A 16162-nucleotide genomic window follows, 5' to 3' on the forward strand; every position below is an offset into this window, starting at 1 on the left:
CTAACCTAAACTTTGACATTATCATATACTATAAACAAAAGAAGGCCACTGACCTTCTCATTAGAAACAGCCGGAAGCCAACTGAGAATCCTTTGCAGCAGTCGAATATGCTAAATATTTACACCTGCTCGTATGAAGGATGTAATCTTTAATTTTAATACGTAGGTATGACAGCGAACAAGCTCACGAGGTGCTTGACATGTTATCTTCAATCAGGTGGCCGTAAAATGCATATGAGACAAGCTCATGGCATCACCCAAACAAGAGAAATGCTAAATAAAAACACTTGCATAATAGACAAAACCTAAGATGTAAGAAGATTACTGTTGACATTATCTGACAATCTGAGTCAGAAAGAAAGTAACACAGACACAAACAAAAAGAAAAACAAACAGGGAAAACAGAGTGACAGAAACAGACAGACAGGAAGACTGGGGTGAGGTAAATCTTCTTGGACTCAATTATTACCTATATATCGTTCATATGTGTGAGGCCTCCCGTTATGAAATATTATTATGGAATTTGATCCCATATACTTGCTCTGCCTCAACTATAATCAACTCCAACACATTTGATCCCATATACTTGCTCTGCCTCAACTATAATCAACTCCAGCACATTTGATCCCATATACTTGCTCTGCCTCAACTATAATCAACTCCAACACATTTGATCCCATATACTTGCTCTGCCTCAACTATAATCAACTCCAGCACATTTGATCCCATATACTTGCTCTGCCTCAACTATAATCAACTCCAACACATTTGATCCCATATACTTGCTCTGCCTCAACTATAATCAACTCCAACACATTTGATCCCATATACTTGCTCTGCCTCAACTATAATCAACTCCAACACATTTGATCCCATATACTTGCTCTGCCTCAACTATAATCAACTCCAACACATTTGATCCCATATACTTGCTCCGCCTCAACTATAATCAACTCCAACACATTTGATCGCATATACTTGCTCTGCCTCAACTATAATCAACTCCAACACATTTGATCCCATATACTTGCTCTGCCTCAACTATAATCAACTCCAACACATTTGATCCCATATACTTGCTCTGCCTCAACTATAATCAACTCCAACACATTTGATCCCATATACTTGCTCTGCCTCAACTATAGTCAACTCCAACACATTTGATCCCATATACTTGCTCTGCCTCAACTATAATCAACTCCAACACATTTGATCCCATATACTTGCTCTGCCTCAACTATAATCAACTCCAACACATTTGATCCCATATACTTGCTCAGCCTCAACTGTAATCAACTCCAACACATTTGATCCCATATACTTGCTCTGCCTCAACTATAATCAACTCCAACACATTTGATCCCATATACTTGCTCTGCCTCAACTATAATCAACTCCAACACATTTGATCCCATATACTTGCTCTGCCTCAACTATAATCAACTCCAACACATTTGATCCCATATACTTGCTCTGCCTCAACTATAATCAACTCCAACACATTTGATCCCATATACTTGCTCTGCCTCAACTATAATCAACTCCAACACATTTGATCCCATATACTTGCTCTGCCTCAACTATAATCAACTCCAACACATTTGATCCCATATACTTGCTCTGCCTCAACTATAAACAACTCCAACACATTTGATCCCATATACTTGTTCTGCCTCAACTATAATCAACTCCAACACATTTGATCCCATATACTTGCTCTGCCTCAACTATAATCAACTCCAACACATTTGATCCCATATACTTGCCCTGCCTCAACTATAATCAACTCCAACACATTTGATCCCATATACTTGCTCTGCCTCAACTATAATCAACTCCAGCACATTTGATCCCATATACTTGCTCTGCCTCAACTATAGTCAACTCCAACACATTTGATCCCATATACTTGCTCTGCCTCAACTATAATCAACTCCAACACATTTGATCCCATATACTTGCTCTGCCTCAACTATAATCAACTCCAACACATTTGATCCCATATACTTGCTCTGCCTCAACTATAATCAACTCCAACACATTTGATCCCATATACTTGCTCTGCCTCAACTATAATCAACTCCAACACATTTGATCCCATATACTTGCTCTGCCTCAACTATAATCAACTCCAACACATTACAAATTGTCGTCCTTCGTCTGCCTATTTTCTAACTTTCTAAAAGTGTATTGCATATTCCTGTGTGCTTAAAAAGCAGTGAAGCATAGTCAAATTTTGACTTAGATTTTGATCACATGTGAGTATTCTTTTGTTTCAGAGGAAGACATTTTGTATTGAAGGCATCCCACGCACTAATTTATACATTGAAGCTACATGGCATGAACTCGTAAGCCAGGTTGGATTATTGCCAATGGTTTGTATATAATTTAAATTTTTCAAATTTAGAAGTTTTGACTTATATATTATTAATAGATCCGCTGTGACCTGAAGCCATTCACAGGAATTATCCTCAGTACATTCTCTGAAGCATATCATATTTCTTCTCTAACTAAACCCTCTCATGAAATTGTCCAGTAGCCACAAATATTAAACTTGTCCCAAAATTCCTAAAGAATTCCTGTCCCAAAGTCTGCCTGTGAAGTGGCAGTGACAGAATTCGACGTACCCGGGACTGGCTAGAGGAAGAGATGACCGACAGTGAGGTGCTACGGAGGAGTGTAACCAGCGAGTTGCAAGAAGCTCCTGCCAGGGGTTCGCTACCCTTGTATTTGCTCGTGAAGAGGCCCAGCAGCGCGAGGCTGATGTTCTCTGCCAGCTCTAGGCTGGAGAGTGATTGTGGGCGAGCACGGAGGGCACCTAGTGAGACTGTGTTTTGGCTGGCCCGTGTCCAGGGTAGACTCGTTGGTGTTTCCCAGTACTGGTTGAGGACGGTACTGTGTGTTGAGGAAACACGGTAGCTGACAAGACTGCATCGATCTAGCATTGAATAGCGCTTAGTGTCCTAAGAGAGAGACACTTGTGTACATATTAAGTGTAGAAATACTTCTTCTAGGGTTATAAATGAGGTGATGGGAAAGTGATTTTATATGAATATATTGATAATTAATGGAGTGTAGTATTCAATGCACCTTCCCCAGTGTGTTTTACTTGCATTACCGAGATCACACCTTGAAAGCCACTACTAACTTGGGGCCGGATACCAGAACTTTAGTACCACCAGAAAATAACCCGGTTGTGACCCATTGTGGCCGTAACAGAAGGACTGGAGGACAGGGAAGGTTGCTGTGGCTCTGCAATGCACATGCGTTCCTGAGCCACAGCAACGCGTAGCCGGGTACTGCTAGTCTATATAAATAAAAATGGAAATGTTTTGTTCAAAATCGCTAATCTCCGAATATTCTTGACCGATTGCTTTGAAATTTACAAAGTTTCGTTCGCATCCGGTCAGGTTTTTATGTGCATTCTATATAGATGTCACGTCTGTGACGGTAACAAAACATGCTTTTTCTGAAAACTATGTGTTTCATGTGAGGGAAATCCTTACCGATTGCTTTGAAATTTTGACAACGTTGCATTCGAATAGGCGCGTCATTTTATATGCCTACTATATATGTGCCTGACCTGTGACAGGAAAAAAACATGTTTTTTTTTTAAACAGCGGCATCTGCACATAATGGCAACATGCACACTATACTAAATATATCACAGATTCAATGTCAATGTTCCCGATTGCATTGATAAATTTTATTTTCATCGATTTTGATTTATTTTATTTTTTAGTGAATTATTTTGTGTGACATTGTGTTGGAATTGAGCTGTGTTGTTTACCATACCGTTCATTTCGTAAGTATAAGTATAGATGCCACACCTGTGACAGTTAAAACTGTGGTTTCCTTGAAAAATAGCGCCATCTGTTGCATGTAAGAGCAACATACATGCTATGCTAGATATGTTACAATTCCATTTCAATGTCTCTGATTGCATTGATAAACTGATTTTTCATAGATTTTGATTTATTTTCATTTTGATTTAATTATTTTATGTGAATTGCGTTGGAATTGAGCTGTGTTGTTTACCACACCATTCATTTCATGAGTATTGTTTAATTTTATATCTTTTCATATTTTCATTAAATTTTTTAACTGTTTTTCTTATATTTCAGTGATGGAAACAGTGTTTTTAGTGATTTCTTATATTTCAGCAACGCACATGCGTTGCTGAGCTACAGCAACGCATGGTCTGGTACTGCTAGTGTCTATATAAATAAAGATGGAAATGTTCGTTTGTTCATAACCGCTAATTTCCGAAAGTTCTTCACCGATTGCTTTGAAATTTTCACACAACGTTCCATTCGCATCCAAGCAGGTTTTTGTATCCATACAATATAGATGTCACGTCTGTGACAGTAAAAAAGCATGTTTAAAAAAATTGTGTTTTCCATACTTTTTTCATGTGAGAAAAATCTTCGAAACTACTTTACCGATTGCTTTGAAATTTTGACACAACGTTGCATTCGAATAGGCGCGTCTTTTTATATACCTACTTTATACATGCCTTACCTGTGACTGGAAAAAACATGCTTTTTTTAAAAAGGCCGCCATCTGTTGGATGTAAGAGGAATACACGCTGTAATCTCCGAAAGTTCTTCACTTTTTTTTTTTTTTTTTTCTTTTTTAGCAGGGATAATCCTGCGCGGGCCCTAAGCCTCTGGCTGGCCCACTAAGTGATGCTCGTTTCTGGTTTACCTGGGCGGAGGATGAGTATGTATGACCCGTATGGTCGCTTCAGTAAGATTTTGCCATATGTGTTTAACAACTTCCTCTGCTCTGTCGAATCGAAGGTGAAATCTTAACGGGTTTGTAACTGTGCACTGTGTTAGATAATGTTCCAGTGGTCTGTCGGGCATTTCTCCACAGTGTTGACATTTCCTCTCACCTTCCGGAACCCGTAAGCCTATTTCCCATGCACATGGGTATCCAAGCCTGATGCGATGTAAGTGCACTTCTGTTGTTCTACTGCCCCCTTTCATCAAACTAAGTGGTTCGTAGTTGGTGGAATTCTTGTACCAACCCGCAGATCCTGATGTGGCAACTGCTGTGTTGTGGTCACTGTACAGCCTTCGCATTGCTCTGTTTCGAATAACTTTCTTCATCTGGGAGAGACTCGGTGGTATGTAAATGTCTACATTCCTCCTCTTAGTAGCAAGTTTTGCAGCTTCGTCTGCAATGTCATTACCTAATAGTCCCACATGACTTGGCACCCAGTTGATAAGCACCCGTCGGCCTTGTCGGTGGAGTGTGTGCATGAATGATAAGACATTGGTGATCAGATGGATGTTATCACATATGTGTTCCTGTTGCAAGGTTTCAATGGCGGTTCTCGAATCTGTATGGACGATAACATGTTGGCGGTGTTCAGCAAGAGCATGTTCCAAAGCCTTTTGAATGGCTAGCATCTCAGTCTGTAAAGTCGAACACCCATTTGAGAGCCTCCAACTATATACAGAGTTTCCTGCTTTAACTGCAGCTCCGGTTTCCTGTCCCTGCTGGTATACTGACCCATCCGTGAAGTAAGTGAAGCTGTCGGATGCCATGTTTGCCTCTATATGGATCTGTGCAATGTGACGTAGCAGATGAGGATGTGTCTGGTTCTTCTTTCCGTCAAGAGCCATAATCTGAAAGTCTGCTGGCAGAGATTCCCAAGGGGCTTGCATAACAAAGTCTGCATGTATGTCGTCGACACCCCTCTCAGTGACTGTGTTTGCCATATCGAACGTATCGATGGCGTTTATCGCACAATGGGTCCACCTGTTGCTATTGGAGGCTCTTCTGTCCAGAGTTAGTGCTCCAGTGATCAAATCTTGAAGTGAACTGATTCTAGGTCTAGTCAATATCTTGGTCAGCATGCACGCAGCAATCCCCTTTACCCTTATTTCAATCGACGTTAGCTTTGTCTCTAGTCTTAGGTTCAGGATTTTAGTCCATCTGGGAGCACCTGTTATGACTCGCAATGCATCATTTTGAAGAACCTCAACGTTTGCCCACTGACCAGGAGAAAGAGTGAGTAAGGCAGGCGCTGCATAATCAACCAGGGAACGAGCGGCGTGTATGTAAAACATTCTCAACACTCTGTGTCCCGCTCCTAGACGGGGCCCTGTGATTGCTCTCATTATATTTATTCGTGACTTTGCTTTCTCCTTTAGATATTGAATTTGCTTATTGAATGTCATCTTAAAATCAATCCACACTCCGAGATATCGATATTGTGTAACCCACTGAAGGTTAATGTCCAGAATGCGTAGGTGCCTGTATGGAGTGTTGCCACCTAGTCTCATCGCCTTAGACTTCTGTGCAGATATTTTTAGCCCTAAAACACTGCATTCAGATGTCACTTGATCTAAAGCACCTTGAGCTTTATTTAGAAGTGAAGGACCCGTAACGACTAATGCTAGATCATCAGCATAGCTGAGCAATTTAACCCCTTCTGTAAAGGACATGGTAACAAGGTTTTCCATAAGGATGTTAAAAAGACTAGGACTGAGGACTCCTCCTTGTGGAGTCCCATTCTCGTGCAAGTGGTAGTCCGACACTTGTCCTTGCAACTTTACTCTGGCATACCTGTGACTTAGGTAATCTTGAATCCATGCTAGCATTTTCCCCCTCACACCTTTTTTAACTAAGGTGTGTAGTATTGCTGGCGGGCTTGCAAGTTCAAATGCTTTTTCCAGATCAAGGAAGACCACTATAGCTGGACCCGAGTTAACTGTTCCTAGTAATGTTGCTATGCAGTTGGCAGTACCTACACCTCTAGTGAAGCCAAATATGTGTTTATGAAGGTCTCCAGTCTTCCACAGTAGCCTATTTAAGACCATCCGTTCTGCAGTTTTACTAACGCATGATGTTAAGGAAATGGGTCTGTAATTGCCAGGTTCATTCGGCTTAGGAATCGGTATGATGTCTGCTTTCTTCCAAGAGGGCGGTAGTTTGCCTTGCTGCCAAGACGCATTGATGACGTCCAACATCCCCCGGTCTCCAGCAGGACCTGCATGTGCGATCATTGAGTATGTAATGTTATCAGCACCTGGAGCAGTGTCCTTACCACCTTTTTTGGCTCTGCTTAGTTCCTGTTCGGTGAAGGGACAGTCACATTCGTCATTTATAGCTAAGCCCTCATGAATGACTGTCATCCTCTCTTGTTTTAAGTGTTCTTGCTGACTGCGGACCATTGCAGGAAGCTGATATGAAGCTGTTCTTTCTGCAAATTGGAGAGCAAGTCTCTCAGCCTCCTGCAATGGTTGAATACATGCCTGTGGCCGGGCTGGTCGACCTGATATAGTTTTAATCTGACCCCATATCTTGCCAAGACTACTATGTTCATTTAGAGTTTGACACCACTCAAACCATCTTGCCTCCTTTACTTTTCGAGAAACTCGCCTTGCTTCAGATATCACCGCTCGTAGCAGAGTTCTTCCTTCTGGTGTGGGGTTTCTCTTTAGATGTTTTCTGAAGATATTGACTCTGTGGTTCTGTTCTTTAACGTCATTACTATAGAACCAATAGTTCTTTCGTTTTGTGTTACCTGTGATAATGATTGGAATAGCTAGTTCTTCACTGATTTCTTTGAAATTTTGACACAAAGTTCCATTCGAATACGCGTGTGTTTTTATATACGTACTATATAGATGCCACCCCAGGTAACAGGTAACAGGTAAAAACATACATTTTTTTATAAACAGCGCTATCTGTTGCACATACGACCAACACATGCAATACTAAATATGTTATGATTCAATTTCATTGTTTTTGATTTAATTGATAAACGGAATTTTCATAAATTTTGATTAATTTTCATTTTGTTTTTTTCTATTTTGTGTGACATTGCGTTGGAATTGAGCTGGTTTGTTTACCATACCGTTCATTTCGTGAGTATAGGTTATTTTTTTATATTTTCATTATTTTTATTTTGTGTTTTGAACTGTTTTCCTTATACATTAGTGATGGGAACAGCTGGGTCCAGATTCATGAAGCAGTTACGCAAGTACTTACGAACGTGTTCATCGTTTCTCAGTATTTTACGGCTTTGGTTACATTTATTAAACAATTTACAAGCATGAAAACTTGCCAATCAACTGTTGTTATTGTTATAAACAGACTCTTGGTGCTTCAGAGCTCATTAACTGTTTAATTATTGTAAACAAAGCCGCCAAAGATTGAGAAAAGGTGTACAGGTTCGTAAGTGTTTGCGTAAATTCTTCGTGAATCTAGCCCCAGAAACAGTTTTTCTTTTTCCCAGAATAGGAAAACTGTTCCCAATTTTCTGATGGGAACATCAGATCATTTGATTATCAGACGAGGGAGTGGGGAATGGTGGGAAAGACGAGTTGACGGGCGTGGGGGTTGGTGGGGAGAACAAAGGGATGGGGGAATAGAAGGGAGGACGAGGGGATGATGGGGGAGGAAAGAGAAACGAGGGAGCAAGGAATGGTTGGGAGGACGAGGGGCCTGGGGAGTTTGGATTGGTTGGGAGAACGAGGGGACGGGGGAGGGGGGAGTGGTGGGGAGGACTCGGAGACAGGGGAAGGTTGCTGCTGTGGCTCAGCAACACACATGCGTTGCTGAGCCACAGAAACGCGTGGCCGGCTACAGATAGTATAAAAATAAAAATGGAAATATTCGTTTGTGCATAACTGCTAATCTCCGAAAGTTCTTCACCGATTGCTTTAAAATTTTCACACAACGTTCCATTTGCATCCGAGCAGGTTTATATATGCATACTATATAGATGTCACGTTTGTGACGGTAAATAACATGCATTTTCTGAAAAACTGCTTTTTTCACGTGTTTTCCATGAGAAGGAAATCTAAAAAACCTCTTTACCGATTGCTTTGAATTTTTAACACAATCTTGCATTCCAATAGACGCATATTTTTATATATCTACTATATACATGCCTCACCTGTGACAGACAAAAACTTTGTTTGAAAAACTGCGCCATCTGTTGGACGTAAGAGCAACACACTCTGTGATTTCCGAAAGTCCTTCACCGATTGCTTTGAAATTTTGACAACGTTGCATTCGAATAGGCGAGTCTTTTTATATACCTACTATATAGATTCAACCCCTGTGACAGGTATAAACATACGTTTTTGAAAAACAGCGCCATCAATGGCGCTGAAAAAAACATTGAAATTACATTTCAATGTTTCCGATTGCATTGATAAATTTTATTTTCATAGATTTCGATTTATTTGATTTTTTATTGATTTATTTTGAGTGACATTGTGTTGGAAATGAGCTTTGAAATGTTGTTTACCATATCGTTCATATCGTAAGTATAAGTATAGATGCCACACCTGCGACAGGTAAAACTATGCTTTTCTTGAAAAACAGCGCCATCTGTTGCATGTATGAGCAACACACATGCTATACTAAATATGTTACAATTTCATTTCAGTGGTTCTCATTGCATTGATAGATGGAATTTTCATCGATTTTGATTTATTTTCGTTTTGATTTAATTATTTTGTGTGATTTGCGTTGGAATTGAACTGTGCTGTTTACCTTACCGTTCATTTTGTGAGTATAGTTTATTTTTTTTATTTTTTTCATATTTTTATATAATTTTTTAATTGTCTTTCTTATAATTCAGTGATGGAAACATCAGATCAATTGATGTTCTCAATTTCTTGATGGGAACATCAGTCCATTTGGGAAGGCATCGGACGAGGGCGTGGGGAATGGTAGGGATGACGAGGGGACGGAAGTGAGAGATGGTGAGGAGGACGATGGGATAAGGGAGGGGGTAATGGAGGGGGAAGGATGAGGGGACGGGTGGTGTTTGGGATGGTGGGGACGAGGGGATGTGGGAATGGAGAATGGTGGGGAGGACAAAGGGACAGGGGAGTGGGGCATGGTCGGAAGGAAGAGGGGATGTTGGAGTGGGGAATGATGAGGAGGACGAGGGGACGGTGGAGTAGGGAATGGTTGGGAGGCTGAGGAGACGGGTGAGGGGAGGAATCATGGGGAGGACTGGGTTACAGGGAAGGTTGCTGTGGCTCAGCAATGCACATGGCCGGGTACTGCTAGTATTTTTATATAAATGAAAATAGAAATGTTCGTTTGTTCAAAATAGCTAATCTTTGAAATGTCTTCACCGAGTGTTTTGATATTTTCATACAACGTTCCATTCTCACCCGAGCGGAGTTTCATATACATACTATATTGGTGTCACGTCTGTGACGGAAAAAACATGCTTTTCTTGAAAAACTGTTTTTTCATGTGAGGGAAATCTTCGAAACTTCTTTACCGATTGCTTTGAAATTTTGACATGATGTTGCAAGCGTAAGGAGAAAAGGAGAGGATCTGAAGGCCAAATTTAGACAGAATGGAAGCAAAGCATCTATGGGATGAAATATCTAGAGCATCTAGATCTAACAGTGTTTATGTCATGGGTGACTTTAATTTTAGTGGAATAAACTGGTTGAACAAAACAGGGAATAATGAAGCAGAAGATTTTCTAGAATTAATTGACGATTGCTTTCTTACGCAACACATTAAGGAACCAACGCGGGGAAATAATATTTTAGATTTAGAGTTAACTAACAGGGAAACACAAATTAAGGACATCGAAATATGGAGTGAGCTAGGGAAAAGTGATCATAAAGAAATCAGATTTAGCATTCAATGGAATAGATCTGTAGGAGAAAATTCTGTTAAAGTGCCTGATTTTCGAAAAGCTGATTTCAATAGCCTAAGAAATTTTTTGGGTCAAATAGATTGGAAAGTCTTGGGTATGGGTTGTGGGTCGGTATAGGAGCTAGACGTTAACCCAGCGATAGGTGACGTAAAAGGGGTTTTCGATGTGGATTTAAAATATAACCTATTTAAAAATATTCTAACCAAAGCCCAGGAATGTAGTATACCATATAAATTGAATAGATCGAATACTAATGATCCAAAGTGGATAATAAAGGATCTGAAGAACCTTATAGGTAAGAAGAGAGCGTGGTACAAAATGATTAAGAATGGGGAAGTCTGTTTAGAACAGGAATTCGTACAACTGGTTAGAAATACTAAAAAAGAGATAAGGAAAGCAAAAAGAAACTATAAAGTTCGCATAGCTGAGCAAGCAAAAACAAATCCTAAAAGGTTTTTCCAATTATACCGGACAAGGATTAGGGAAAGGATAGGTCCATTAAAAACTGAGACAGGTCAAATAACAAATAGTGATGAAGAGATGAGTAGTATTTTTAATAAATATTTTATATCTGTAACTTTTATAATGAAAGTTTGTTTTCACCTCATCCAAAACTGTTGTAACATATCACCTCACCCAAATGCAGGTATAAAAACTCGAAGATGTTTAAGCTCTATTCAGTTATAGTTCAGTTGTGTGTGTGTAAACTAAAGTCTTTGAAAATGTAATAAGTTTTACGAAAGGCGTTCAAGTGTCGCGTCAGACTTGAAATAAAAATGAATTTTGGAGAATTGATTTTTCAATTACCATCAACAGTGAAAAGAAACATAAGAAAGATCGAGAAAATTCGTGTTAGAATTATTAATCTTACTTTTTCGGTCATATTTAATAATATATGTCTACAGGAAAGACTGCTACCAAAATATACTAATATATATTTAAGCAAAAACTCACACCCCAGAAGTGACTCGAACCCATACTGCCAGGAGCACTATGCATCTGGCGTACAGGACACCTTCACCACTTGACCATCACGACCGTTAAAAAGATGATGGTAGCCGAAGCAATTTACCCCACCATCCCGACGGCGTTCTGATGGTAATCTTGGGCATAGTATTATGCCCAAGATGACTAGCACACATTTCTAATATTTTTAATTTCATAATGCTTGTGGGTATGCAATATTTTTTGTTGTTCCATTGTCTGTGGAGATATAGAGACTGTCTGGTTTCCGACTCTAGAACACGCAACATATAATTGTCCATGTGAAAAGCAATCCGTGTCTAGATATATACTGCACATTCTAAAGACTGGTCCTGAGCTTTGTTGATGGTGATTGCAAACGCCAATCGAATTGGAAATTACAAACTCTTAAATTGAAATGACATATCTGTTGGAATCATAAGAATGCGAGGAACGAGGACATCTTCACCTTTGAAAGGTCCTGTCAAGATTGTTGCTTCTATGATGTTGCAGATTAATTTTTTACTGCAAGGCGCATGGCGTTGCAAAGCTTCAGCTGATTGATATTTCGCAACATGATAATTAGCAAGCAGATTTTCAATTACAGTACGTGTGCTTGTATCCCTGGCAGATCGAGTGAATTCAAAAATTCTGTTGAATAATTAACAGCTTCATCTGCTTCCTCAACAGTGTCGACGGACTTGCATCGAGGAATTACAGGTAATGTTTGCCTGAAATCTCCTGCAAGCAATATTAATGCTTTCCCAAATGGTCTGATGTTTCCATGCAAATCTTGCAGTGATCGATCAAGAGCCTCGAGCGATTTTTTGTGGGCCATTGTGCATTCATCCTAAACAACAGGTTTACATTTCTGCAATACTTTTTCCATGCCGGATGCTTTGGAAATGTTGCACGTGGGAGTTTCAATGAATTGCATGTTCAATGGCAATTTCAAAGCCGAAGTAGCAGTTCTTCCACCTGGTAACAATGTAAAAGCTATTCCAGACGATGCAAGAGCTAATAAAGTTATGCCATTTTGGGATCGAAATGCTGCCAGAATCAATCTAATTAGGAAAGTTTTACAGTTCCTCCTGGCGCATCTAAGATTTCTCCAAACCTGTTAATGTTTGTTTGAATTTTAATGACAGTTTGAATTATTTGATTGTAAATGCCTTTTCGCTCAAGCGATAGCTTACGAATATTTGATTGCACATACGACAACAGATCACTCTTGTTGTAATCTTGTTCACGATAATTCTTGTAATTCTACATCGAACGAAGCAGCAGCAGATCGACTCGGTGATGGCATTTCCAATTGATTTAGAACTTTGTTCGCAATTTCTAAGCACAAATCTTTAATCATTATCAATGCGTTGTAGATTTCTGCTGTGAAATCCATGTTCATATTTGAGTTCTCCTTCGTATTCGACAGATAATATTTTCAGTTATGTACGATTTATATTTCATCCATAACTCTGTTGGAGATGAAGGAGAGCCGGTGGGCAATATGATTGCAAACAATGCACGAATTTGATTTGAATGTGATGTGTTGGTTGCGTCATTAATGCATACAGCCCAGTGTCGGTCGTTCTCCAATAAATTCAGAGCTTAACATGCACTACGGAAAGAGGCATGTGTTACGCCGTTGACAAATCTCAATGGCTGGAAAGACGTTCAACCGAGCACATTTACCAACAGTATGCGAAGAAAGAAGCTTTCATCTTGATTGGGATGCACGGTGTACAGTCTGCCTATCGTAGTTTATTTAAATCTTCCAGGTTGTCTATCGACTCGCTTTCCTTGTTTGCGTCATTCAAATTATTGTCTACTGACATTCCATGTGTAATACGCAGGCACATCCGAATTCAGCAGTGTTTTTGCAAATGCGTCATTTTGACAAATCGTGAAGAAAGCAGTTAACGTTGTAGCCGTTGGATTCATAGCTGTTTGTTGCACATTTGCAGATGTGAAATAAACGTGTTGTCTATTTTGTTTTCAAAATAAAAATAAAAAATATTAACAAAATATTTCAATTCAAACGCAGATCAATCAACACAGCTCAATTTCATAACCAATTGCACTGAAATATAAGAAGAACAGTTGAAAAAAAACATGAAAAACAATGAAAACAGAAACAAATAAGCTATACCCACAAAATGAACAGTATGGTAAAGAACACAGCTTAATTTCAATGCAACGTCACACAAAATAATTAAATAAAAATAAAAATAAATAAATATCTTTGAAAATTAAATTTGTCAATGCTATCAGAAACATTGAAATGGAATCGTAACATATTATGTATATCATGTGATGCTCCTACGTGCAACAGATGACGCTGTTAAACAAAAACGCACATTTTTACGTGTCACAGGTGTGGTATCTAAATAGTAGGTATATAAAAACATGCACATATTCGAATGAAACGTTGTGCCAAATTTTAAAGCAATTGGTGAAGAACTTTTGGAGATTTCAGCTTGTGCTCTTACGTCCTACAGATGACGCTGTTTGTCAAAAAAGCATGTTTTTTCCTGTCACAGGTGAGGCATAAATATAGTAGGTATATAAAACCCTCGGTTATTCGAATGCAATGTTGTATTAAAATTTCAAAGCAATCAGTATAGAGGTTTCGAAGATTTCCCTCTCATGAAAAACACACGAAAAACTCAGGTTTTCAAAAAAGCATGTTTTTTCCCGTCACAGACGTATCATTTATATAGTATGTACATAAAAACCCGCTCGGATGCGAATGGAACGTTGTGTGAAAATTTCAAGGCAATCGGTGAAGAACTTTCGGAGATTAGCGATTATGAACAATCGAACATTTCCATTTTTATTTATATACTAGCTGTACCCGGCCACACGTTGCTGAGCCACAGCAACCTTCCCCTGTCTCCCAGTCCTCCCCACCATTCCCCCCTCCCCCATCCCTTTGTTCTCCCCACCATTCCCCACTCCCTCGTCTGATAATCAAATGATCTGATGTTCCCATCAGAAAATTGGGAACAGTTTTCCAATTCTGGGAAAAGGAAAACTGTTTCTGGGGTTAGATTCACGAAGAATTTACGCAAACACTTACGAACCTGTACACCTTTTCTCAATCTTTGGCGGCTTTGTTTACAATTATTAAACAGTTAATGAGCTCTGAAGCACCAAGAGTCTGTTTATAACAATAACAACAGTTGATTGGCAAGTTTTCATGCTTGTAAATTGTTTAATAAATGTAACCAAAGCCGTAAAATACTGGGAAACGATGAACACGTTCGTAAGTACTTGCGTAACTGCTTCATGAATCTGGGCCCAGCTGTTCCCATCACTGAAGTATAAGAAAAACAGTTCAAAAAACGAAATAAAAATCATGAAAATATAAAAAATAACCTATACTCACGAAATGAACGGTATGGTAAACAAAACAGCTCAATTCAACGTAAAGTCACACAAAATAATTCAACCAAAATGAAAATTAATAGAAATTTATGAAAATTCAATTTATTAATTAAATCGAAAACATTGAAATGGAATCATAACATATTAAGTATTGCATGTGTCGTATGTGCAACAGATAGCGCTGTTTTTCAAAAACGCATGTTTTTACCTGTTACCTGGGGTGGCATCTATATAGTAGGTATATAAAAACACACGCGTATTCGAATGGAACTTTGTGTCAAAATTTAAAAGAAATCAGTTACGAACTTTGTGAGATTACAGCGTGTGTTGCTCCTACATCCAACAGATGGCGATGTTTAAAAAAAAAAAATGTTTTCTCCGGTCACAGGTGAGGCATGTATATAGTAGGTGTATAAAAACATGCGCTTATTCTAATGCAACTTCGTATCAAAATTACAAAGCAATCGGTAAAGAGGTTTTGAAGATTTGTCTCACATGGAAAACAGTTTTTCAAAAAAACATGTTTTTTCAGTCACAAACGTGACATCAATATAATATGTATATAAAAACCTGCTCAGATGCGAATGGAACATTGTGTGAAAGTTTCAACTTTCAAAAAAGGTGAAAAACTTCCGGAGATTAGCCATTTTGAACAAACGAACATACCAATTATATATATATATATATATATATATATATATATATATATATATATATATATATATATATATATATATATATATATATATATATATGTCGTACCTAATAGCCAGAACGCACTTCTCAGCCTACTATGCAAGGCCCGATTTGCCTAATAAGCCAAGTTTTCATTAATTAATATATTTTTTCAAATTTTTTATTCATGAAATGATAAAGCTACCCATTTCATTATGTATGAGGTCAATTTTTTTTATTGGAGTTAAAATTAACGTAGATATAAGACCGAACCTAACCAACCCTACCTAACCTAACCTAATCTATCTCTATAGGTTAGGTTAGGTTAGGTAGCCGAAAAAGTTAGGTTAGGTAAGGTTAGGTAGGTTAGGTAGTCGAAAAACAATTAATTCATGAAAACTTGGCTTATTAGGCAAATCGGGCCTTGCATTGTAGGCAGAGAAGTGCGTTCTGGCTACTAGGTACGACATATATATATATA

At 38.7% G+C, this 16162-nt stretch overlaps 1 protein-coding gene across 1 annotated transcript in view; it reads left to right on the top strand.

The window, feature by feature from the left end:
• Window positions 1-16162, top strand: part of LOC138369226 (extended synaptotagmin-2-like) — a 300187-nt gene that overhangs the window by 247777 nt on the left and 36248 nt on the right. The window contains exon 10 of the mRNA XM_069332167.1: window positions 2279-2374. Within this exon, the coding sequence (XP_069188268.1) occupies window positions 2279-2374 (96 nt within the window). The remainder of the gene's footprint in view (window positions 1-2278; window positions 2375-16162) is intronic.

This window comes from Procambarus clarkii, chromosome 27 (genome assembly GCF_040958095.1).
Source record: "Procambarus clarkii isolate CNS0578487 chromosome 27, FALCON_Pclarkii_2.0, whole genome shotgun sequence".
Lineage (NCBI taxonomy): Eukaryota > Metazoa > Arthropoda > Malacostraca > Decapoda > Cambaridae > Procambarus > Procambarus clarkii.